Source organism: Cynocephalus volans, chromosome 1 (genome assembly GCF_027409185.1).
Source record: "Cynocephalus volans isolate mCynVol1 chromosome 1, mCynVol1.pri, whole genome shotgun sequence".
Lineage (NCBI taxonomy): Eukaryota > Metazoa > Chordata > Mammalia > Dermoptera > Cynocephalidae > Cynocephalus > Cynocephalus volans.
Window position 1 is genome coordinate 236,478,720 of NC_084460.1, and position 26,731 is coordinate 236,505,450.

General features: G+C 38.8%; 1 protein-coding gene across 2 annotated transcripts in view; it reads right to left on the reverse strand.

The window, feature by feature from the left end:
* Window positions 1-26,731, reverse strand: part of STK39 (serine/threonine kinase 39) — a 265,729-nt gene that overhangs the window by 94,049 nt on the left and 144,949 nt on the right. The window contains exons 11-14 of one of the 2 annotated variants that reach the window (XM_063107077.1): window positions 13,298-13,420; window positions 13,174-13,203; window positions 4,943-5,005; window positions 3,041-3,108 (exon numbers count right to left, since the gene is read on the reverse strand). In XM_063107077.1, the coding sequence (XP_062963147.1) occupies window positions 3,041-3,108; window positions 4,943-5,005; window positions 13,174-13,203; window positions 13,298-13,420 (284 nt within the window). The remainder of the gene's footprint in view (window positions 1-3,040; window positions 3,109-4,942; window positions 5,006-13,173; window positions 13,204-13,297; window positions 13,421-26,731) is intronic. The other variant, XM_063107085.1, reaches the window with a different exon arrangement.

The window sequence follows — 26,731 nt, forward strand, 5'->3', positions numbered from 1 at the left end:
GCCATATTAAGACACAGTAAGAGACCGCCAGCTGCAAGTCAGGAAGAGAGTCCTCATCAGAAACCAACCATGCTGACACCCTGATCTCAAACTTCCAGCCTCCAGAAATGAGAAAATAAATTTCTATTGTTTCATGCACCCAGTCTATGGTTTGGTTGTTTTTTTTTTTTTTTGCCAGCCCAAGCAGACTAAGACTTCAACAATTAGCATCAACATGTATTCACTAAAAATAAGTCATACTAAAATTAATTTCTATCATATGAAAGCATTTCTAGGTGGTTAGATCCATTAGGAAAATGCCGTTTATGTAGTATTCTGAATTTCAACATATTTAACAGATCCCTTTATGATAAACTTCTGAACAGTTAGTAAGATGTCTAATAAAAGGCAGTAGAGTAAATTGGATTTGTTTCTGGTTGAAAACTTTACCAAAGAATGCTAGTTAATTCTTAAAAGTCACTCAGAAAGTGAGTGGTTTCTAACAGATGCCAGAAAACTGTCCTCCCTTAAAAACAATTAAACATGTCAATCAATGTTTTGGAAAAAGATTAAAAGACAGGTTCATCAGATCAACCAGTGACATATATCCAAACACTGTAACTAATATGATGCATTGACAATCATGATTGAAACATATGGTGGGCAAGAAATGAATTAAAATCAACAGGTTAATTATTATAGTAATAAATGATAAGCCATACCTAGAGTTTTAAAATATGAGTTGCAGTTCAGAATTAGGCTTGGTAGCCCTTCAAATGGAAAAAAAAATAGAATCAGTTGTTTTTACTGCTGAATTTATGCTGAACTTGTCACCAACATACAAGAATATTTCAAAAGGCAATGAAATGTTAGACTAGTTTAGGAGAAATATAGAGTGTGAACTGCAAAAAAATCACTTTTTATTAATAGATTCCAACCTACTCAGACCACATCTGGAGTCCTATATTTAAATATGGGTGCTACATTCAAAAGGGCCAAGGTTGACATTGGGAAATAGTTGCACGAAAAGAGTTCTGAGTTCAAATGGGATTTAGATTAAACACTGTCAAACAAATTCTTTTCCTGCAAAACTTCTTTGAATATTTAATATGTTAGTGTTCCTTGTGATTTCCCAAAAAGAGGTGTGTGTATATGTGTGTACAGATAGATGGATAGTGTGCATTGTTTCTTAACTCATTTGAACACGGAATCCTTTCTTCATGGAACATCTTGTGGGACTAGTAATCTAAGCCACAAACTCATGAAAACAACAACCTAGACTCATGAGAGAAAAGGCAACAAAAGCACATGTAGACTAAATGTTAATAAAGGTGAGCAACCAGGACTGTGAGGGCAACATAGAAACTATGAACACCATGAGAAACAAGACTAAAGATATTTGCAGTACTCTGCCTAGTAAAAGAGAACAAACCTCACAAATATACAAAGGACTCTCAGAAAAATGAGGGAATGCATTTGCTTTATATTGTCCTAGTACCTATAGCAAAACAATATCTGGAGGTAAGGCTCGGCAATATGCATTTTGACACATTTTCCAGGAGACTTACCCAGACAGCCTGATATTTGCTCTAAGGGTAGAATTAGAACCCATAGGAGCCCAGTATAGGAAGGTCAGTTGAATCTTCAGAAGGAGGAAGAACCTTCTAACAACTAAAGCTTTTCTCCTTCAAAGGAGAGATCATGCAGAAAAAGTGAGCTTCAGTATGCACACAGGCTAAGTAAACATTCAGTGGGGATGTGAAGGAATAGATTTTCCCACACATAAAGTAGAGACTGGATTGTTGGTTCATAAAGGTCACTTCCAACACTGCACGCTCAGTGGGCTAGACTGCAACTTCTGCAGTCTTGCTGACCACCGTACCTCAGTGACAAACACTGAGCCTGGCAGACAGTGTCTGGCACACAGTGAATGAATGAGTAATTAAACAGGAGAAAATTAAATGAAAACAGTATCTGGTTCCAAAGTCAAACAAAAAGGGCATGGGCTATTTCATTCTTTGGCAATTGCTAAATTCACTAATTGTAAATAATAATCAAGGCTACTTTCAAATGTAAGAATAGCCTTGTAATAATTTCACTTCCTGACTGGGAAATTGACTCTGAATTAAATCACACCAAGGGTTAGTGAGAGGTTCCCCTGAAAGGCACGTGAAAATGATCTCCAGACTGTAAAATGACCTTGACCACAATAAGTAAGGTGTGATCGTGGCAATGATAATCTGCCCTGACGGGCTATAACTCAGATGGCTGGCAACTATCCTGGAGGAGGAACCTGCTTTTACAGCCACGGCTCTGAAAACATCTAATAGCCACATGCTTTATTCATTTAATTGTCAGAAAGAGAACATGGGTATAACTTCTTTGAAAATATGATGGTATTTTGCTTGATCTGGTAAATTTGGCTGTTTGCAATCGAGTTTAAGCAATTTTCTTTTGTCTCGAGATACCAAGTTCTTAAAGAATATTGCAATGACGGACCTTTAAATTTTAAAAATCCTTAAAATAGACACAGCTTTCATTCACTAGAGTATAGACAAGGACTATACTGTCCAATACTATATTTGTAACTATTTCCTAGAAGACTGAAGGGTCTTTCAGAATATATCTGTCATTTCTCCATAGTGGCTGATCAAACCTGCCACTGAAAAATGTTCTGAACGTGCAACTTGTAGTACAGCATGCTTTATTTCTGTCAGAGACCGACTGCTGAAGTGTGAAAAAAACTCATTAAAAGTCTCTTACTGGGATCTTAAACATTGTAAAAAAGAAAAAGAAAGAAAAACCCAAGAAAAAAAAGGCAAGGAGGAAAAAGAAACCTAATGAAAGGTATACTGAGCCTGCAGACCCACTCTTCTTTCTTCTTTAGCAAGCAATTAGAAGAGCACAATTAGTCCTGGGAATACAGTATACACTGGTTGTTTGAGGAAATCAAATAAGTTAACAATTTTATTTTATGCTACTATTATGAAAAGTTAATGAAGGAGATCAGAATACTGTACTGTAGGAGAAATGATACAAAATACACAACAGTATTATTCACCTCAATCTTAAAACGAGGTTCACGGCACAAGAACCTTCTCTGTAGTCTTCACTAGCATTGGGTTGGCCCTTTAAAAACAAAACAGCAAACAGTGTTATAAACTTTATTGGCAAAGAAATAAATAAAATCACAATATCCCTCAATTTATACACCCCTTTTATTTCAGGAAATTTCGAAACGAGGTCTTTACACCTGCAGGTCATATTTGGCCTCACAACACCTCAACGTGAAGGCTGGAGTGATGCCTAATTCCCACCACAACTGTGGATGTGAACATTTCATACAGAAAGCCTCAGTTGTGGGAATGAAAACTATAAACAATTGGTACAAGCTGCAGTAAGTCCAAAGAAGGGTCAGCCATCTAAAGGGACATCTTGCAATCTGAGCCATGGACTGATACTCACTGGGCTGTGGTTATACACCAGGGTTGGGCACATTAAACCTCAAGATGCAGAGAAAGGTAGAACCCAGTAGATTAGGCAACCATTTATCTTTGTTGCCTTTCTTACCTAGAGCCTATATCTTTGAACACAGATTATCAACCATGAGTGCCTCTACTGCATAGCCCCACTCTATTCCTAGCAATGTCTGGACAGGAGTCAACCTTCTTGGTGGAGCAGGAAAAATAAGGGATTTCTGGTCAACATATGTCTCTGCCACTGACAAGCTATGCAACCATGGCCAAGTCATACCCTGAATCTATTTTCCCATTTACAAAATGGGGATAACACCTGCCTCAAAAGGCTACTGAAGGAATAAAATAATATATGAGGGTACTTCAAAAAGTTTGGGGAAAAATATAATTAAAAGACCCTCATATGTGAAAGTGAGTCATAAATTTAAAAATGTTATACTAGTTATCCTAATCTCTTTTCCTGTTTCCTTTACTCTCTTTGCCTTCTGACCCATTAGTATTCCCAACTTGCCTTCTATAATTCAACCAATCCCTCAATTCATCTCAAGGTACTTTACTGAGTTGCCTGACATAGTGTAAAAACCTAAACTGAATGCTGTTCTGCCTCTAACCAGTGGTGTCACCTTGGGTGAGCTGCTTAACCTCTGCAAGTCTTTGCTTGATCAGCTATAAAGTAAGCGCCAAGGACTAGCTATCTGACCTCAAAAAGGCTTCCGGCAAGCACAAAATTCCATCACTCTAACCATCTCCCCAATGTACAGCTGTTTCATAAAACAGATCAAGTAAAATAGAAGTGAATTTAAACAGAATATATAGATTTTGAAAAAAAAAAAAAACTGTGATCCTAAGCCTGATGGTGGTTTATATATAGCATAACCACTTTGGAAGCTTGCCTGTTAATTACACAGCAAAACCAGAAGAATGTGAGCCTGCACAACAGCTCTATGACCGTAGTCCTTCCCCCAGACTGCTCAACATCCTTCATTTTCACCCAACATGACTCACAGCACATATCTTCTGTTACATAACTTTAATAAGAATGCATTATAAGTGCATTTCACAGTCATTGACTATTATTTTTACAATGCAACTTGTAAAGATGAAATGGCTCATAAAAGTCAATGATAAAAGAATTATAAAAACAGGTTACAGAAATCCAACCAGGAGCAAAAAATAAAAGTATCAATTAACCACAAAGTTTTATGGATGGAATATAATGGGACGGTAGGTCATTTTCTTTCTTTTTTTTATTTTCCACAATGCCCACAACTTCAGTCTGGTAATCAATTCTCACTCTTGAACCTATCATTCAAAAGTCAGAGGTCCTGCAAAGCAAGCTCAATAGTAAACAGTACTCTTTCTCTCCATATATTTTTTAAAAAAACTTACAAGTCCCTGATTTGGAAGCTCTTCCCTGAAATGTTGGGTTTTTCTAAAGATCTATCTACAAAACATCTGAAACAGAAATGACTGGCAGAGGAACTTACCTGAGAGTCGTGCACAGAGAGAGACTGTATTTGCTCAGGGATATTGCTGGCATTCACTGCAATCTGTTAAGAGAGCCACCATTACAGCATCAAGGAAGCCAAAATGAGACATTGTGGTCAGTGTAAGTTGCATTAAGTCCAATCATCAGAGATAATCATTTTCAAAAGATCTTAAAGCAGTATTTCCCAAAGTGTGGGCCTTTGACCACCTGCACTGGAATCACCTAGGACAGGTGTTAAAGACTCTTGCACCTCACCCAACCTATGATTCAGAATTACAGGGAGGTGGAAGAGACTCTCTATCTTTAACAAGTTCCTTGGATGACCCTTAGGCTTTTAGAGAACCACTGAGCTAAAGTGAAAAGGCATGGACTATTTGATATTTTAAACTTAGTAACAGAAAGATGTCCTAGGACAATTTTTTCTTGTTGCAAAATTTCATTTAAACTTAAGAAACCCTTAATCAAAGGATATTAGGGTTAGTAAAACCTGCCCCTTTAATTGTTACTTCAAACAATTTCAAAAATATGTAAGAGTAATTGGGTTTTTAAAAAACACTTTTCCCAACAGAAATGCCAGCATGATAGGTTATGTTTATCTCTCAAAGTTGGAAACCTGGCCCTAAGGTGACACCTAAATTATTTTTGCCTCAATCCCTACTTTGATGAAATCTTCCCTGAAGCAAAACTTGAAAGACAAAAAACACTCAAAGAGAAAGAGCAATGAAATGAACGAAAAGGATCTCCTGTTTCTCAACTTACAATCAATTTTAAAATCATCAGAAATCATCAGAAATTCTTTGTGGCAAGATTTTTCTAAAGTTCAAGAGCATACAATTCTTACTCTCAGTGCTTCCAAACTAAAAAGCTTCTGCACAGCAGGGGATACAATCAACAAAGTAAAGAGACAACTTACAGAATGGGAAAAAGTGTTTCCAAACCACACATCAGACAAGGGACTAATACCCAAAATATGTAAGGCACTAAAACAACTCAACAGCAAAAAAACAATAACCCAATTAAAAAATGGGCAAAGGATCTGAACAGACATTTTTCAAAAGAAAACATACAAATGGCCAACAAGCACATGAAAAAAATGCTCCAAATCACTAATCATCAGGGAAATGCAAGCTAAAACTGCAATGAGATATCATCTCACTCCAGTGAGAATGGCTATTATCAACAAGACAGAAAATAAGGGCTAAAGAGGATGCAGAGAAAAAGGAACCCTCCAACATTGTTGGTGGAGTGTAAATTGGTACAGCCACTGTGGAAAACAATATGGAGGTTCCTAAGAGAACTAAAAATAGATCTGTCTTATGAGCCAGCTATTCCACCACTGGGTATATACCCAAAGGAAATGAAGACGCCTGCACTCCTATGTTCTTCACAACACTATTCACCATATCCAAGAGATGGAATCAACCTAAATGCCCATCAATGGATGAATGGATTAAAAAAAAAAACTGGGGTATATATACACAGTGGAAAACTATTCAGCTATTAGAAAAATGATATCCTATCATTTGCAGCAAGATGGATGGAATTGGAAAGCATCATGTTAAATGAAGTTAAGTAAGGCACAGAAAGACAAATACTGCCTGATCTCACTCATACGTGGAATCTTTAAAAAAAAAAAAAAAAAAAAAAAAAGTGGATCTCAGAGAAGAAGAGAGTAGGAATAATGGTTACCAGAGGCTGGGAGGGGAGGGGAGATGGGAGGAAGGAAAAATGGTGGACTAACAGGTACAGAACTACACTGTCTACCTAAGTGAATCATTGTGCAGTATATGCATGCACTGAAACAACACACTGTACCTCACAAATACGTACAAGTAAATGTTTAAACTAAAGGAAAAAAAACTATGTGAGTTCTGAAGTAATAGGAAGAGGTATATTGATGTCTACAATGTACTTTGAAATGCATCAAAAAGTTAAGGTGGACAGAAAGATAAAAAGATGGATATGTATGTGATAAAGCAAGTATACTAATAGTAGGGCCTAGCTGATAGGTATATGGTGCTCATTATAAAATGTGTTTTAATGTTGCTATATGTTTAAAAATTCTCATAATAAAATGTTGGGGAAAAATTAGTCTGTTAGAAGAACAATTTGCATTCATTAACCAGCCAGAGGGCCTGGGCCTATACCAAATGATCTCTTGGAAAGAATCTTTCAGACTGATTCCACAATCTGAATTTACGTTTAAGATACAACCAAGCCACATCAGCACTTACATCATATCCTACCTTAGTCAAAGAACAATGATAATATGAAAAATCTTAGTGGCATTTACTGAAGAGAGACAACTTCTCTTTCCCCTGGCAAGGCCCCATCTCCTGCCCTGAGCCCTTACTCCTGGGAAATCATCAGGATGGAGAGCTTACTCAGACTAGACTGAGAGCTGGAACCCTGCACACACCCTGCAGCCTCACTGTGTAGGGGTAACCCTGCATATAGTAAAGGGACCTGCCTCCCTGTCACTGGTATACAAGCAATACGGATGATTCTTCAGAACATGTGCACAGATGGGCAGGAGTATCGGAGAGGGAGGTTCCTGTACAAAACATCTTCCCTGACAATCAAGTGCAGTCCCCCAAATGTCACTATTATGGATCCATTCTATGGGATTAGGGCATAGCTTTTGGGGCACACTCTTTTAAATGTAAAAACTTACAAGAAAGCTAACACAGTCAGCAGTTGTCACTCATCAACAGTACAACAGAAATTTATCATGTTTTTTTTTCCTTTTAAACAGTTTCCTATAAAAAAGGGCAATTGTGAGAATGGGTGTTTTGACAGAAGGAGGAGAAAAAAAATAATAGATTAATGTTGGACACTGTCCTGGAAATAGACCTCAGTGGGGATGTGGGACAGGGTAAAAGAGAGGAAAACATCTCAGAATGGAGAGAAGAATGGGACAACATCTGCTTTCTGACTTTTCATTGAGTCCTGCCTAATCTTCTCAACTTCTATTTTAAAATACTGTAGCTAAATGTGATGTGTTATACTAGACTGGATCCTGGAACAGAAGTGCATTAGTGAAGAAACTAGTGAAATCCGAATAAACTCCAAGGTTTACTTGACAGTAATGTAGAAATACTGGTTCCTGAGTTGTGACAGACATACCAGAGCTTTGAAAGAAATTATCAGTGGGGAAAACCAGGTGAGAAGTATAGAGAAACTCTATACTATCTTTGCAACATGGCTGTAAATCTAAAATTATTTCCAAAATAAGAAGTTTATTTTCAGAATACAATAGGTTTAGATTATCAGCAAATCTAACTTTCATCATAACTACTCAGATGGCCTGTCACCTGTCTCAATAGTAACACCTTTGAGAAAGTGGTATCATAAAGCAGTCTGTGATGATTAGGCTAAGCATAATAAACTTAGAGAAATCAAATCTTTCTCTCCACCTACATATGAATATAAAACAAACATGAATGAGAGTTAACAGGCATTTGGAAAACATGTTTTCACCAGAAATAATTTTCAAAAGCTAATAATAGTTTTAAATCATCAGGTAATAGCAATGAGTATTATAAACAATAAATTTAGCCTTCACATTGTATCTAATGTCTAGTAAAATTAACTCAACCTAAATCCTCACCAAATATATTTTCTCCTCAGAACAATATCCCAGAGTTGGGATGCAGATTCACTTTCATAAATAACATAGTCTAGCTCTCAGTAAAGAAACTCTTCAATATAGCTCTTGTGAACCCTACCGGGCTTCGGTCAAAAAACTTTCCCATCTGCTTCATTACACATAATTAAATAAGAACAACTTTCCCATGAGATTCCCAAAATGTTTTTCTTAGGTTTGTTTGTTTTTTTAATTTATGATACAGATATTTAAAATAAATCCTCAGGAATTTTGAGCACAAAATATTCCTGGATTCCAATCTGGACTTCTGGATTCAGAGAGATCTGTGCAGTTTTCATAGCCAGTAGTTGTCAGTCCCAGCCACACATCAGAACCATGTGAGCAGCTTTTTAAAAATCAGAGTTGCTTGGACATCACTCCAAACTTCCAGATCAGAATCTCTGCACTGAGTCTAGGCATCTGCATTTTAAAAGCTTTCAGTTTTTCTGATGTGCAGCAAGTGCTGGGAATCACTTATTTTCATGCCATCTAACTGAGGTACTGCTGTAAAAAAAAATGTTGCTTTAATAAAAGCTTTAGCAAACTCCTCCACAGTTAAATGAAATTTAAAGATGAAGTCAATTTTACTTTTTATATAGAAAATTAGGGTATAATACAAAATTGACAAAAAGTCATAAAACATGTACTTATCATTTCAGAGTCTGACAAAAATAGATTCCAAAACCACTGGTCAAAAGAAGATCAATAATGGGATCATAGTCAAAAAGCTTTATATTAGCCAAAAAGCTATATAAGCTAGGAAACACTACCTAAAGTGGCCAGTCCTTGCTTATACCACCCCTTCCCCAACTCCCAAAGAGATGAAAGCTTCCAAAGAGCAGGCTGTCTTTGCTTTTGTATAATTCCCACAGTGCCTAGCACAGCTACATGCAGAAATGAGGCATGATTTAAACACTTGCACAATTAATTAACATTATTAATGTTACTATTATGATTATTAATCTTTAGTCTCTACTGGTTTCTACCATTCAAGTGAAATAAGATGATAAGTAAATGAAATGAGTATGAATTATCCACTTGTTACAAGTTAGCAATTGCTAGTGGGTGATTAATACTTTGCAAGGCCATATCTATAACATAAGGCTAGGAACACAGAACCAGTTTTTCAGTGCATCTGGCTATGAATCTCTGAAACTTTACAGTTATATTGGAAATTCTCTTGGACTTAGGAGGATCTCCAAATATGGCCCACAATGAAGCACAACTTCCCCACTCTGGACTTCTCAATCTTCTCCAACTAAAGTTGTAATACCTGGAGATATTGTGCCTCATAGTTCTCAGGAGACCACATAGCCCCTCACAAATTAAGCTTTCCTAAAATGCCCCTCCTTTATTGCAGCATCTCACTGTGTTTAAATATGGTACCACTAAGACTACATTTCCTGAACTTCACCTCAATTATGTAACTTCTTCTTCTGAACTTTATCCCCACTTCTGACCTATTCACAAATGCTATATGCCTATTCATGCACTCGTTTAATGTTAGTATTTCTGTGCAAGGGTCACCAGCAAGCATATATGCGGTGTCTACTAGATGCAAAGGGAACACAAACATAAATAAGATACAACCTAGTTACTAGTCGCTTTTAGTCAAAACATAACTGAACTACAATTTAAATGACAAGCATTATTGAAAAGCCTATTAAAATGTAAACGCTCTGGCATTTAAATGTGCCATTCGGCACAACTAAGAAATTTCTCTCTCAAAGATGTTTAAAGGTATAAGATACACCCTCAGAGGTTACAGACAGCACTGGTGCAACTACAAAAATTCAAAATCATCAGATGCTTAAACAAAGCAATCACAATCCTAAGTACCTATACTTTACTGGTATATGTGTTCCCCAAAATGCATACACAAAAAAGCTAATGGAATGATTTTGTAATTGCAACCTAAATGCTCACCAAGGAGGAAATGGTTAAATAAACCATTTCCACCCATCCAATGTAATACTAGGCAGCAGTTAAAACTAAAAAGGCATATCTACGATATCTAAAGTGGAAAGATTTCCAAGACAATGAGGCAATTTGCAAAAAAAAAAAGTTATAGTTTTTATAATTCCATTCATGCTTTCAAAATGATATACCTGATTTATTTACATATTTGTATGAAATGAACAGAAAAAGGTCTGGAAGCAAACATTGCTAACTAACCTCTCTGGAAAGAAGTGACAGTCACAGAGGTGAGGGGAGTAGCAGAATAAAAGTGGTGTTTCGGTTTTATTCTATGTAATTCTCCTATAACTCTTTCAAAACTTTATTCTATGTCCCTTCTGAATAAGGCCTTCCCTGACCAGCCCATTTGAAATTACAACCTCCTATCCTCTCCTTGCAACCACACCCCCATCCTAGTTTTTTTTTTTGTATTGCTGCTATTCCGCTATAACAAACCATATAATTTATTTACTTATTAAGGTTCCTATATATTATCTACCCTCATTAGAATGTAAGCTCTGCAAGGACAGGGATTTTGTTCTGTTCTTCTCACTGGTGTAGACCCAACACCTATTAAAATAGTTTCTGTGGTAGGCATATAATATATATTTGTTAAATATTTACATATTTAACATTTACTTTTTAATTCCCTCTATAATAGATAAAATACTTTACACTTTGCTTACAGAAAGCAGTTTTGAGTAGTTGGAATACCAGAGGGATGATTTAATTAAAGGCTTAAAGAACCCAGGAACCATCATTTTGGTGTCACTCAGGATACTGAAATGCCAGCCCTGTGAAGAGGAAAGGGTGTCAAAAACTAGCCTGAGATGCTGTGCAAATAGCAGGTGGGACTGACTGTTCATAAAATTTGGTGGGAGTGTTTACATGCAAACACATGCATCCTTTCACAGAAATAAGAAGCCTACTCATATGTTTCCTTAATTATAACCCAACATGGGAACAGACATATGCCACTGGGAAATCAAATGAGTGTAGATGCAGTGAAGTGCCTACAACTTTCAATTCCCACTCAAGAAGGTCAGTAGTGATGCTTGAGGATCAACTGACAGCATGCTATGCATTATTCCCTTTTCTGTCTATGTGGAAAATGTTTCTGCCAAAAAGATACTGCCATTATTCAAATAACAAATCAGTTATCAGAGCAATTTCAACAAGCACACAGTAAGATACTGTCTTAACAAATCCTCATGAGGACAGGCCTACCCCCAACAGTCTGTTCTAGCAAGGCAGGATCCAATGAATATAATCCAATGAAGACAGCCTTTAGTAAACCAATAACAAATGCCTTCTGAGTAACCAATGCTACCTGAACCATGTTTTTTTGTTCTACTTCTAAGCGGAACTGACACTTTTAGTTAGAGATGCTCTTAGAAACAGATGAAAAATCTGGACTCTGTACTTCACTCTAGATAAAATGGGAAAGTGGGCAAGGAGAGGGCGGAGTTCATGAAGCCTTGTTAAGATCTTTCTAAAAACTCAGCACGTCTGTGTAGACAACGTGTCCCGTGCTGGATCTTGTCTCCATTGCTCCTAACAGGAGGGAACAATGTCCTGGACCAAAACTTATATTTTATGCATGAAAGGGAAAGATTAATTCATATGATAAACAGGAGAAACAGGATCTGAAGGAGAGCTACCACTGGGAGGCAGGCAGACTGAAAAGTCCCCAGGAAAGGTATCAAAGTGGCATGAAAGATGGAGAAAGAACAGAAGGAGGAAAGAAGAGGGGAAAGGGTGGCTGGTGGCCACAAGAAGGCCTAGCAGGCTACTGCCACTTAAAATCACATGGTAAAATTTACTCCATTTAAACAAAAGGAGAGGTCTGTTCATTTTAAAAAGTTGGGATGGGTATCGTATGTAGCCCAAAGTTTCCTGTTTTCTTAATGAGAATTTATCAATGTATACATTAATTACCAGATCCGTAAGATATTTGAAGCTATTTAAATATGCTCAAATTTCCTCTAGGAGAATTAGCAAGTCCTGTGAACTACAGTCACCATTAGGCATTAAGATAATTAGTCAGAGGGAGGAAGGAAGTAAAAAATGATCTCTTTAGCAAAAGATGACCAGTTCTCAAAGGGGAGCTGTTAAAAGTATATTCCTCGCCTACTGAGTTAGTCAGGAGATTTAGAAATCAAGACCAACAGATTCAACCCAGTTTCTAACCATTTTAATATCTGCTTTATTGTAAACTGAAAACCCAAAAGGAATTTTGCCTATATGCTTACTATGTTTTCTGAATGACAGTAACATCAAAAGTTAAAATTAATTGATTACCTAGTCTGTGCTAAGGACTCCACTGAGTATCTTACGTATGGGATTTCATCAATCCTCATGGCAACTTTATAAGTGCTGTGATCAGCCCCATCTGACGACAACTGAGGCTCAGAGAATAAAGTAATTTGCCCCAAATTATACAGCCCAAAATAACTCAGACAGAATCAGGTCCTGCAAAGTCTATGTGCCTTTTCTTCTATTCTACTCCATGAAATTTTGAAGCCTCTCTCCCAAATGGATCACACTCTGATACTACAAAGGGGGGATGAAGTGGCGGAAATAAATAAATAAATAAATAAATAAATAAATAAATAACCGCTGCTCACCTCCGGATTTTCTTCTTTTACTCTTCGTGACTGTAAAATAATTATGTGTCCATTAATACAGACAAAAAAATACCACAGAAATAAAATTTACATAGGTTAGCTAACCGTCATCCATGTCATTTACCTTTTCTTGAGAAAAAGCTGCCTTCCCTTCTTCACTTTTTTCATCCATCTCGTCGTCACTCCACTCCCAGTCACCGTCTTCAGTTTTGTGAAGGTGACCGCTTGACCCAGGAACTCTTCTTACCTGAATCAAGACAAGCCCACACAACTCTTCACTCGTCAAATGTGAACAGTGCACCGGTGCCACTCCTCGGGCTGCACGGCAGGCACACCACCCTGGAAATACACTAAGTGGTTATGCATCCAGGGACGACTGCAAGATAATACCCCAAAAGATTACCCAGCCTACAGACTCCCATGCTCGCCCTTTCCCCAAAAATACTGTGTTCTTGAGATGCATTACTATACATGCGTAGAACAAAATATTTTCGAAGAACATCAGATAAGCCAGTAGGGATCAAGCTCGGTTTGCACTTTTACTTCAGTTAACGACTGTATTAGTTACTATATGAACAAGGCCATGTGGCAGACTTCAAAGTCACTTGAGGAAATGCATACAAGCACTGACTGATGACTAAGCGATGGCAGGGAGCTCACTAGACTACAAGTACCAGTGACCTCAAGCCTAAGTCAAAAAAGCAAACGCCCTTCTGCTGCCACCTCACTCTTTTTTGGAACCTGACATCATGCTTATTTTCCCAGGATTCTGCTCAACCTACCTGAGCCAAACAAAACAGTGTCAGACTATTCTTAACACACTTTGTAGCATTTTTGAGACTCGTGAGGTTGCTAGGAACATAGCCTGATAATCACCAGCCATGCCAATGTTTAGATTATAATCGGTCTTCCTCAATTATTTCAAATTGTTGTGAGCTAGGGTAGCACAGAACATGCTTTCCAAATGTCTTTGTGGTTGAAAACACAAAACTTTTAAAAGGACAGGACGACTGAGAATGAGCATCTGACCAAAGTAATTTGCCTTTAAAAACATGTATTGAGACGTGATTAAACAAAGCACTATAGGAGATGAATGCGATATGGACATAACAGCCAATGGTCCGTGGATTCATAGGAACTCCCAGAGGAAAAAGACCTTGCGACGATCCAGTCCAATCCATTCATTTTACAAATGAGGAGACAAAAGCCCAGAAAGTGACCCAAGATCGCGTAGCCATGAGGGCAAAATCAGGGGAAGAAGCAAAGCCTTCAGATTCCCACTCAAATGTGAGTTGCCTTATACCGCTGAAGGATAACTGCCTGGAAGAAGTTGACTAAAATGTCTTGTGAAGATGGTGAAAGACCATGATATGAAGAAAGACTAGACTAGAAACTATTTAGTTACATTACAGAAGGTGCATTGACCCCAAGGGAAATACCACAGAACTTTAAGTATTGATCAGATCAATGTGAAGCCATCACAACACATGCTCAAGGTTGAGCTTGATTTGAGGGCATTACCATGTCCAACTTGGAAAAGTTATCCAGACCACGTGGTCTAGAAGATTTGAGCTCCACAACGGAGAATTAAAAGCAAGTAAAAAGTTTTTATTCATAATGGCAAATAGTTGTGCTTGGTTTAAAAAAACAACAACAACAAAAAAACTTTTTTCTCCACTCCAAAACATATTTTCTAATTAATTCACCTTTTAAACACTTAGTACTTAGTAAAACCCCTTCTGTGCTTGACATAAGATATTTTTTCCACTTGCATCTTGAGTTGTTTTAAAAATCTGTTCTAATGACAGTGATTTGAATGGTGCTCATAGAAACTGGCAAAGTACTGTAGAAAAAATGCTGAAAGGCCCTTCAGAATTTTCAGAACAGATTGCTCATTTTAAAGCTACAAAGAAATGACTAAGGGAAGAGAAAAGAACTTTCTGTTCACATATACAATAAAAGTAATTATTTTCTTAGCAATACTAAATCAGGGTGATAGCAACATAGAGGGACATATGTTAATGACTACATTTAAAAGAAAAAATTTAAAGCCATACATATTACAAAACATACTATTAACTAAGTGAGAAAACAAGGAAATTTTTTTTTATCAGGAACAGAATAAAATTCCACCAAAATTCAAAATTATAAAAAAACAAGGATGATTGATGAATTAGTATTCTTCAAGACACTACACTAAGGAAATCTCTCTCTTTTTGAAGAGTAGTCCAGCTTTACACCCTAAAATTTAATTTATTCCCTTTTCCCCTTTTCGCTTATGTTTATAAGATCTATCATTTTCATTTCCACAAGAACAATCAAACCACAAACAAAAAAATAGCCAACTTCTTCCATTTCTATTTTATTTTAGAATCCTGGCAGTGTCTGTCTTAGTTTTATTTGCTGGAAGAGAGAAAGATAAAACAAGGTCTGAGGCTAGGATTATAGCCCTGGACATTGAAAGCAATGATGGGATTGGGCTTTTAAGCAACAACTACTGGTTAAACAAATAAGTGTATAAATGCTGACCATATTAAGACAAAGAACACCCAAAAATCAATGTAGGGAAAAATATTGGTATAATAGTAGCAAGAATAATACAAGTTTATCTTTGAGAATGCCCCTCAGCTCACTCCTAGGAATAAACTTACCACATAACTTGAAACCCAGATTTCATGGTGTATTTATACGACATTGACTTCTACTAAAGAGAAGAGAAATCATTTTTACAAAGTTACATCCTTGCAGGGAGTTTGTAGATATGACCGGAAACAACTTTTATCTTTTAGAGCCAACTAGCAAATGGTCATATTTAGGAACTGAAGAATACTTTGCAAAATAAAACCTTCAAAAAAAGCTGTGTAAAAGCTTCCTTATTGGGGGCCCTCTTCGCCCCCTACAATGATGAGAATGGAGGTTGTTTACTCTTAGAATAACAACTGCATTATTATTACATTGCTCTTGTTTTATTAAATGATATGGTCACTTAGCAAAGCCAAGAGGCGGTACAATGAATTTATTCTCTATTTTCTCTGTCAGTGTCTTTTTTTTTTTTTTTTAATCCATTGCTTCTCAGAGAAACGATCTCAATTTAAGTGATACCTAAAGGAATTCATAATCCCACAAATTGCTTAGGACACAGTTGGCAAGAGTGAGGTTAGAAAAAGTTTTACATGCAGTAACATTTATTCTCAACACTGGGAATAAAATACAATTAAGCAGTTGTATTTATACCATACCTGAAAAGGAAAATAATACTTTCTCCATTTCTCCAGATGGCATCTTTATGAAATTCATTAAATAAATGAACCAAAGTTCTGATACCCACAGGAAAAGAAGACAGATTCAGCCAGCAGACAGAGGAGCAGTGTGGTTCAATGATCAGTTCTGAGGGCCACCAAGTAAGATGTCAGAGGTAGGACTATGGGATGGCAGCAACATGGGGAACTGTCACCAGAGCAGTCTGACTAACCATTCCAGTGGTGTCCCTCTGAACAGGAGCTTTCTATAAATATTAGGTGTCACGATTTCTGTGCAATATGGCAAAGTGCCACCTGGCCCCTGACACCAGAAGAGGAAAGGACAGTAAGGAGAGTATAAGACAGCCAGCAGATAAACTTCCCATGTAGGGTGCTAAATATGTCAGCAACGCATAGCACACCACTGAACAAAAGATGAGTGTGACCCAAACAAATACTGACCAAAATTGAGTAGAATGTCTCAATCCAGCATGCCTAATCCCTTCCAAAGTACCCGCCAGCTTCTTCCACTGCCACATTAACTTTTCCCAGGACGAGGGATTTCACAATCTCCTTGGAACGACTTTCTTTCCCCCTCATGGGGATGCTGTGATGCGGCCTCTCCTCTGCCTACCAAACACACTGTGTGCCTGACTACATCCAAACCTGAATGATCCAGCAGCCACCAGCCTCACGCCTGCCCATCAAGTGCATACTGGACACCACAGAAAGCAACACACAGCAACATTTCTGTCATCAGGCATCTTACCAACCAGAAGTATAAACATGTTTCTGACTAACTGCTATTTATAGCATACATGAGGCACTGCCAAGCAAACAAAAAACCTTCTGAATCATCAAAAATTAACAAACAAAATTAGACTTGGTCAGGTTTTAGCAGTAAATATTTTACTGTCTCCGTAGCTCACACTCTGACATTGACCCCTCTGACACCCACCTCTCTGACGTCCTGCACCCACTGCCTGGCCTCCCTGTACTGTCCAGACCTATGTCCCCTCCTCCTTCCACCAGCCCCACCTAGTTCTAACCCTCATCACGCAAGGCCTGGAACTCATAGCTGACTCTCTTGATGCTGCACTTACTAGTACCCCTGGGCCGATGCACCCTCCTATCCATGCACACCTGAGAAGAAAACCCTGGAGTCAGCCCAGACATCCATTCTCCAATCCTTAATGGCTGGCCAACAATGACCCCAGTCACATAGCCATGCTGCCTGGTGCCATCACACCAGCCACTCCTAGTCAGGGCATCAGTGCTGCTACAACCCTGCCACTCAAAGTGTGGCCCACGGACCAGCAGCAACAGCATGGCCTGGGAGCTTGCTAGAAACACAGAATCAGGGCCCTACGCTAGGCCCACTAAACCAGAATCTTCCTTTTAAGCAAGATCCCAGATGATTCATATTCTCATACAGGTTTGAGAAGCACTGTGCTAGACGACAGTTACCGTCACTGTTAGCCTATTCCCTCACTCCAGTCCACAATACCAGCTGGTATTTATACAATGCTAGGTCCTACGCTCTAAGCACTTTAAACATATTCACTAATTTAATCTTCACAGTAGCCCTATGAGCTGAGAAGCATTTTCTTCCCCCATTTTTGAGAGAGAAAACTAAGACAAGGAGCAAGTTAAACACTGGCCACGCTCATCAGCTGGGAGGTGACCATGCTCGGATGTGAAAGCAGGAGTCAGACTCCTACTCTCCATTGCTAGCCTCTGCCCCTGCTGCTCTCGGTATGTCTTGATCACACCCAGCCCCAATCACTTAAATAACTTCATCTACTACCCTGAGACCAACAAGTCCTTCCAACTCATACCCACAGCCCCCTCCTCATAATTAACTTCACATTCTCAGCCTTCTCAGCCTCTTTCCCTCCTGTGTGCAAGGAAAATGGATTCTTTCTCCCTTACAAGACCAACGCCTCCTGCTGTGCTCCTCCTTCATCCACTCACTTATTCATTCCTTCAAGACACTTACAGCAGGCCCTGGCTCCTCTACATCCACCTGTAAATATGCATAAGTCACTCTAATGTCTATCAAAATGGGGGGGGAAGTGGGCAAGGCGGGGGAACCCCCTTTGATTCTGCTTCTTTCCTTAAGCAACGAGTTTCTAATTGCTGCCCTCACTTCCTATCCCATCCTCACTCTCTAATACCTTGCAAAGTATTTGTCCCCACTAGGCCACCAAAACCACTCTCACTCCCTTCAAGGTTTAATGATGTCCTAGTAATATAATTCAATGTTTTTCTGTTGCCATAACACGATCTTGTAGACAGAGCTGAGCCCCATTCTTTGAGCTCTCTCCAAAACTTGTTCAGGACATTTCTCCTCCTACCTCTCTCTCTTGTCCTTCTCTGTCTTCAACTCTTCTTGGTTCTCCATCTTTACCACAAACTGGCTGCTCCTGGCTTACTAGACACTATCTCTCCAAGTGAACATACCTTCCCCATGGCCTCTCTTCCCTCATCTAAGCTGATGGCCTTGGAAACTTCATCTCGTGTTGTTTTCCAAGTGCTCTGTTGCATATGAACATCTTATCAAATTCTCAAAATTGAGTTTTCCACCTCCAAACCATTTGTTAATCCTGCACCCCCAGCCTCATTCTGACATTCTCCAGTGTTGTCTTAACACTTCCAAATCAAATCCCAGCCCCTATGCCCATCACGCTGGCCACAGGGCACAGTTGTATACAGCTCTTCACATGACACCTGCCGCATAACACTCAAGACATGACAGATGATACTAGTATCAATATATTTAATCTCTTTCACAACCCAAATCTATCAAACATTACATTCTGCAAATTTTACCTGCTCAGCTGCTACTGTGCTGGGTCAGGTCCCCTTCAATGCTGATCTTGTGCCTCTTCTATTAAAACAAACTGCTAATCAATCTCCAGGCCTCTGATTTCTTGCCTGTTTTATCCTTCATATTGCTATTAGTAGCACACAGCACTTTCCCAAAAAAACCCTGTAAGTTCACTATTGCCTACAAGATAGGTCCAGATTCCTTAATACTCAAATCTCTCCATACCCTAGCCCCAAATTACCTTTTCAAAATTTATTTCCTAACACATCCTTTTAGACACCCTACAATCCAGTTGCATTCAAATTGCATACTTTCATGATTCTACCATTTTACATGTGCATTACAAACACACCTTGGCCTGATCTGCCCTTCCACATTCTCCAATTATCTACTATCTTCTAATCCAAGAAGGTTTTGTTGATCTTCTTAACTGGAATTTTGCCTGTACCTTTATGACATTTTACTTTGTATTACACTTGACGGATGACATACCAAACTATAAACTCCTTCGGGGCAAAGAGCTTGCCTTAGATATTTTTAAAAATCACTTAGGTCATTCAGTACAAAGTTTTGTTGAATACTATAGTGGATTCAATTATGTCCCCCCAAAACTCACTGAAGTTTGAATTGTGTCCCCCAAATTTTATGTATTAGAAACTTGGCCCCCCACTGTGACTGTTAAGAGGATGGGAAATCCTGTTACAGTAACTGAAAGTTGGGGTCTTGAAGAGGTGATTAGATTATGGGACCATGCCATAGTGAATGGATTAAAAATGGCAGTCATGGCCATGGTTTGGAGGGCTTTCAAAGGAGAACAAAAAGAGTCTCTCTCTCTCTTTCTCTTTCTCTCTCTCCCTCTCTCTCTCTCTCTTTCTCTCTTTGCTCCACCATTTTCACAATGTGATACCCTGCCCTAACTGAAGCCACCACCAAAGACAGCCTTCACCAGATGTGTTGCCTGGACTTTGGACTTCCGAGCCTCTGAAACTGTAAGCAATAACTTTCATTTTGTTATAAATTACCCAGTTCCACGTATTTTTGTTATAAGCAACAGAAACAGACTCATTCAAATACCTACCTTTGTAACAAGTTCTAGACCAAAGATGAACAAAATAAAAGTCTACACCTTGGAGTAGTTCACCACCCAGAGAAGTGGACAGACATTTCAAGCTGATTTCAATAAAATGAGAATGCTATAACAGATATCAATTCTGTGTAGAAGAATTTACTGTAGAAGAGAAGATGACTATCTGTCAAGGGATACTACAGGAGGGTGGCTGTTGAAGTATTAGTAAGAGCTCAGCATGCAGAGAAGTCATTCCACGCAGGGAGAGGGTAAGACTTAGCCAGTTCTACTGACTCATGTAACGTGGCTGGATCACAAGATGCTGGGGTCTCGGGGATGGGTTTAAGGAAATGGCTGAGAGTAAAGCCAGAGAAACTGTGAGAAGAACCCTACACTGTCAGAATGGCAAATTCAAAGGTGTACAGGAGCCAAGCAGAAAATGCAAATGTGAAAGCCAGCCAAGTGAAGATGTGGGTGACCTGATGAGCACTGTCCTGCTATGGAGGAGCACCTGGCACTGGCTGATAGCTGCCGCAGGGAGGTGCCAGTGTGGCCAGATCTTCAAATCCCCTAGAGAAGTGGATAATTTGGATTTATATGTGAATGCTCCTGACTTTTTAAATTAACATGTATGTCAGTTAAAAAAAAAAATTCCTCCTCACAGCCTAAAAACTGAGTCCACAGGGCAACTCAGGCCTGTGAGTTTCCTCCCTCTGTTGTATACTCAGAGGGTTCAGAATTCTGACAACAGGAAAAACACAGAAAGCTTTCGAGTGGGCATGGAGAGAAGGGCGAATGATCAAATTTTGATTTCTAAAGGCAGAGAAGAAGATATACTGAGTCTTGACAAAGGCCAGAAAGAAACTAATACTGTTAACTGCTGCAGGTATTACTGAAACAGAACTAATCACCTCAAAACTGAATGACTTAAAGCAACAACAATGGTGGCTTCCACGGTGGCTGACAGCAAGTGCTTGAGAGACCCTGAGTCAAGACAAGCTTTTCCCAAATTCCTGACACATGAAAATGGTGCAAGATAATGAAATGACTGTTGTTTTAAGAAGGTTGCTGTTAGTGACGGCTTAAAGGAAAGTGAGGAAGATCTTACTGGAAGCTAGAGGAAAGGTGGACCCTGCTATGCAGTGACAGAGAATGAACTCAATGATCTAGCTAAAGAGACTTCCGGGCAGAATACTTACAGTGACACCTACAATAAGAGATGAGCTAAGGAACAAACTCTTAAATATATAATTGTATCTCTTTTCCAACCTCTCCAGACATCAAATGATTCTCCAATCAAGAAATAGCTTCAGAGCAAGGATCAAATCTGGAGTGGGAATGTATAACCCTTCAGACTTCAGAAAGATCTAAGATGGTGCCTCACAGACACTTCCAAATATACCTAAGGCCTTCGAAGGACCTTAAGAGTTTGCCTTGCTGTACCCCTGCATTAAATAATGTCTTCTAATAATCATAAGGGCGTTGTCCCTCGGCAGTCTCACAGGGAACCCATGGCAAGCAAAGCATCTTGTGGTCATGGATATTGTCCAGTGAAGTGAACCCAGTAAGGTTCACAGAAAACCCACAGTTTCTTAGATATTTTTACTACAAAATACTGCCATGTTAGACTAAAAGAAAGAGAGGGTACAAAATGAAAAGAGGCCTTCAGATCTCAAACTTCTGATGGCAGGAAGCAAGCTGACAAGGCTACTCAGCTGCAGACACTGGCTCTTTGTTATGGAAAAGGAAGGATGACTTAAAGAACAGAATCTGAGAGTAGAACCAAGAGCCACAGAAAACAGTGGAATAGGACAGGGCCCTGATCAAGGAGCTGGCAACGAGCACCTGGATAGATTCCAGAACTGCCATGGACCTGTGTGCCTCCTATTTTCCCCCTTTTGGGCAGGCCTTTAAGATGTATGTCCTCCTGTTGTACTTTGGGCGGGTGTCCAGCAGATATCTGTCTCCTTAGTTCACAGGTCTTCAGATTGATAACTCAAGGAGCTATCCTCCCCATTATGGAACTGGTCCTGAGGAGCCTCATCTGTGCCCAGACCTGATTCAGATGACAAAGTCCTTGACTTTGAGCCTGAGCCTGATGCCATAATGAGATGAGACTTTTGGAGGGTCTTGGAAGCATGAAGGTATATTTTGTACATGGGAGAGATATGAATTATCATGGCCAAAGGGGAGATTGTTTTTTCCAAAGATGCCAATGACAGTGGCTCCTGTCTCACATGTTCTTCTAGAATCTTGCCACTCCTATCAACAGACAGAGTCCAGTGCCCTCACCTTGACTCTGAGTGGGTTTGTGCCTCCCTTACAACCAGCAGAACAAGGCAGAAGTGAGGCGACACAGCTTCCGAGACGAGGACAGAAATTCACTGGAACACTCGCCATTGAAGTCTTCAGGTATTACATGAGCAGTCCGACTGCCCTGAGGCCTCCGTGCTGTCAGGCTGCCTAGAATCATCCCCAGGAAGAGATGGCCTGACCATTTGACCACAGTTGCATGAGACCAGAACCGACCAGCCAAGGCCTTCCCAAATCCCTGACCCACAGGAACTGGGAGACTTACCAAAAGGACTGTTGCTGTCTTAAACCACTAAGTTTAGGATGATTTGTTACACAGAAATAATCAGGATAATTTATTTATTGAATTTAATTTTCATTATTGTATACTTAGTGATTCTTTGAAAATTAGTGGGTCACATTTGATACCCCTTGCCATATCAGGTAACTGTCTCTTTGCTTCTTGGTCAGTGTTTTCCAACTCTGGACATTCTGGGTCTCTGAACACTCAGATTTTAATTTATACTTACAAGTTATTTCCATTTGAACATGTTATTACAGATTAAAATACCAAGAAGAAAAAAAGCCCATTTCTATTTATCATAGATAAGTGGCTACAGCTAAATATTGGACCATTCAGCCAGTGACTCCCATTCTTTTTTTTTTTTTTTTTTTTTTTGACCTCTTGGAATTCAACACTTATCTAGTTCTGTTTAAATGTGGCATTCCCTTTTTGTAGAATATAAAAGAACAGAATAAAGAAATGAGGATATAAAAATGTTCTAAGAGCAATTAGAAAAAATTCTAGAGAAACAAAGACTTTTATAATTCAGTAATAACAGTTCAAAACACTGGTCTACTTCAGTGAATGACATACTTATAGCAACTTCCTTATAATGCTTTAACATTTTCTAATATAAAAAGAATCAAATTTGATAAATGTTGCTCTTCAGATGAACATTATCTATCAATGGAATTTTGTAACTTTGGAAATCCAACATGAAAGGGCAATGTTGTGAAAGAGAATGTTCTGGAAGCTGGAAGGGAACTATTCTGACGAAGCAGCACAAAACACAGAGAAGCAATTAGGTTTCTTATTCTGTTTTAGTCCTATCAACCCCCCAGTATGGCATTTCCCCAAGTCAGGGGGACAAAGAACAATGACAACAGCTAAACACCAATAAAGCAACCTCCAATTTTGCAACTATTGTCTTTGAGAACTAAAGCTCCTGCTGGAAAGAATGCCAAACTGATCCGTAACTTTAGCTAATAAAGAAAACGACAGGAACGTTCTGTCCTAGTAAGACAAATAACGCAGATGAGAAAACACACTTCATGTAAAACCAAAGGGAAAAAGAGAAGATAAATGTTCAGCACTGGAGCAGAGTAGAAAGTGCTCTGACACAGCAATAAGGTAGGTATTAACTTAAGTGCAGAAAAAGGAGGAGTAGGGAATGGGGAAGAAAGGCATATAGCCTACTGAATACAGCTCCAGGCAGGCAGTATAACTGACTGCTAGAGCCAGAAGATTAAGGTAAGCAACAGAGAAACATACTGTGCTGTTTAGCTGTAAGGGTCAACTTGGCCATGCTGCAGTCCAGTTATTCAATCAAACACTAACACAGGCATTGCTGTGAAGTTATTTAGTAGATGTGATTAAAACCTAACACTGATTTCAAGAAAGGAAAATTATCCTTGATAATCTAGGTGGGCCAGATTGAATCAGTTGATAAGCTTTAGAGCTGAGCTGAGCCTTCTCTGAAGAAGAAGAAATTCCACCTTAGGACAACAGCTTAAGCCATGCCCCCCGAGTTCCAGCCTGCCCTTCTTGACAGCCTGCCCTGTGGATTTTAGGCCTGCCCGGCCAGCCCCCATAATCAAGTAAGCCAATTCCTTGCAGTATATCTCTTCATGTGTCTCCTACTGGTTCTGTTTCTCTGGTGAAAGCCTGACTGATAAACACACTAAAATCCAGCAGCTTCACTATCGGTATTTATAAACAAAAGGCAAATTTGCCAGCAGAAGAGTAATACCAATAATAGCATCCACTAGTTTTTATTAATAGAATATGTAAATGTCTCCAAGTGAAATATTAAGAGCAACTGAACAGAAAGGACATTAAAACAAAAACTAAGATGATATAAACGACCATTAACTCCACAGAGACTGACTCTCAGCTTGAAAAGAAACCTAACATAAAAATTAGGGGTTAGTTACTGGTTAAACATCATTCATGTTAAGTCTGAGTAATACTCATAAAGTCAACACCACCTCCTTGGAAAATCTTCTGCCAAGAACTAAATCTGCTTGGGGAGTAATGACCATCCCCGCCCCCGCCCCCCCAAACCAGAAAAATACTCAAATGCATTGATATTTGTGGAATGGAAACTGCCTTCAGACTCAGCAACAGATACATAGAAGGTAATACAAAAAATACTCATAATATCACAATTTCACTAAGATATCTGATTTTTTAAATATACACACTTAGACAAATATTTAAGAGTAACTTTTAGATGTCACTACAAAGGAGTTCCTTCATTAAAATTACCAAACGTCTTGAAGACACACTTTAAGTACTGCATTGCTCAGCTTAAAGTTCCTGAATAAATGGCAGCAATAGGTTCTCTGAAAAAGAATGTCCATACAAAGTAAATTTCCCATGTGCTCACCATTACCAAGGACCCCATCAAGTCTTATCACCTGCGTAGAGAGACACATAATATGCCTCTTCCATACAAAAAAGAAAGCATGGAAAGCAGGTGCTATCCATGCTCCCAGCAGCAGAGATTTACACTTCCTCACTGTTTACCAGGGTGTGAGACTCAAATGGAAGCATATTTCTGTTCTTTATGGTTGTAAAATTAATACGACATCTATATTACAGAATAGTTCACAGCCAATAGCGAGTACCAAATCAGCCATCAAATATATTAAGTAGAAAAAGCTAATAGAGAACAGAGTGTCCATCACTGCATAAAAAAAGAAAAATGAAGGCAGGTTCACATACAAATTTCTAGATGCATTTGTATAGGCACAGAGCATCTCTGGAAGAATTTACAGGATGTGGTGATGGCTACTGGGTTGAAAGGGGCTCTTCTTTTTCACTGTGTTGTATACCTCAAGGAACCCCAATAACTAACACCTGTCTCACCCTCCCCTAGTTAGGATCTAATTCAGAAATAACACCAATAGGTACACAAGGGCCAAAACCTCACCCTTACTACTTATAAAGGTGACATTTAAGACTGTGGCTTAAACACTGAGTAAGCAGCCTTCCTTGATGAACTGATCCCTGGATTCAGACAAGACTTACCTACCAGTCCCCAATACTGTTGACCAGCACACTCCTGCCTCACACAGGCAGGGCCATAGTGACACAGAGCACCTCCCTCGGTGAGCAGGCCAGCTCCAGGAGAAAGGGAGGAGGAACAGGCCAGGCCACGCAAGCCCAATTTCTTCCTCCAAATTTGCCTATCAGAAAGTCATTGGGCAGAAAGAGGACAAGAATGTTTTGCTAAAGGAACATCAGACATGGAGGAGAAACATTCTCTTTGCCTTCTTCACCTTTTATCTTCTGTGACATTTGAATTTTTATCATTATTACGTATGACACTTACAATCAGAAAACAAGTATTTAAAAAATTAAAGTTATACATATTTATTTTTTTAAACCCTCAAACAACATGGTAGTGTATAAAATAGAGAGTAAAAGTAACCACTTCCTCTTTCTAAACAAAATACCAAGATTAACTTTTCCAGGAGGTAAGGGGATAAATGGCAAGACAAGTTGCCTAAAACTTTTCAAGAACTAAAAATGCAAAAATCTAAAACCTTGACATGACAATGGAGTTAAAACAAGAACATCAACTTATTTTCACCTGCATTTATTGCAATAAATGTAGCATGCTATCAAGTTTTTGAGCACATAAGAAATGTAATGATATCAGTGTATGTAATTTCTCTTAGCCAGGAAGCTAAGTTCGTATTCTACATTATGTCTACAGAATAATGGATAATGTTTTTAAGTTGGAATTTGCTACAAAACTCCAAAGACATTAAGAATATGTTCCAGCATATAAGAAAATTTGGAGCTGGGAAAGCACCAGCCCTGAGGGTAAGATGCAGTTA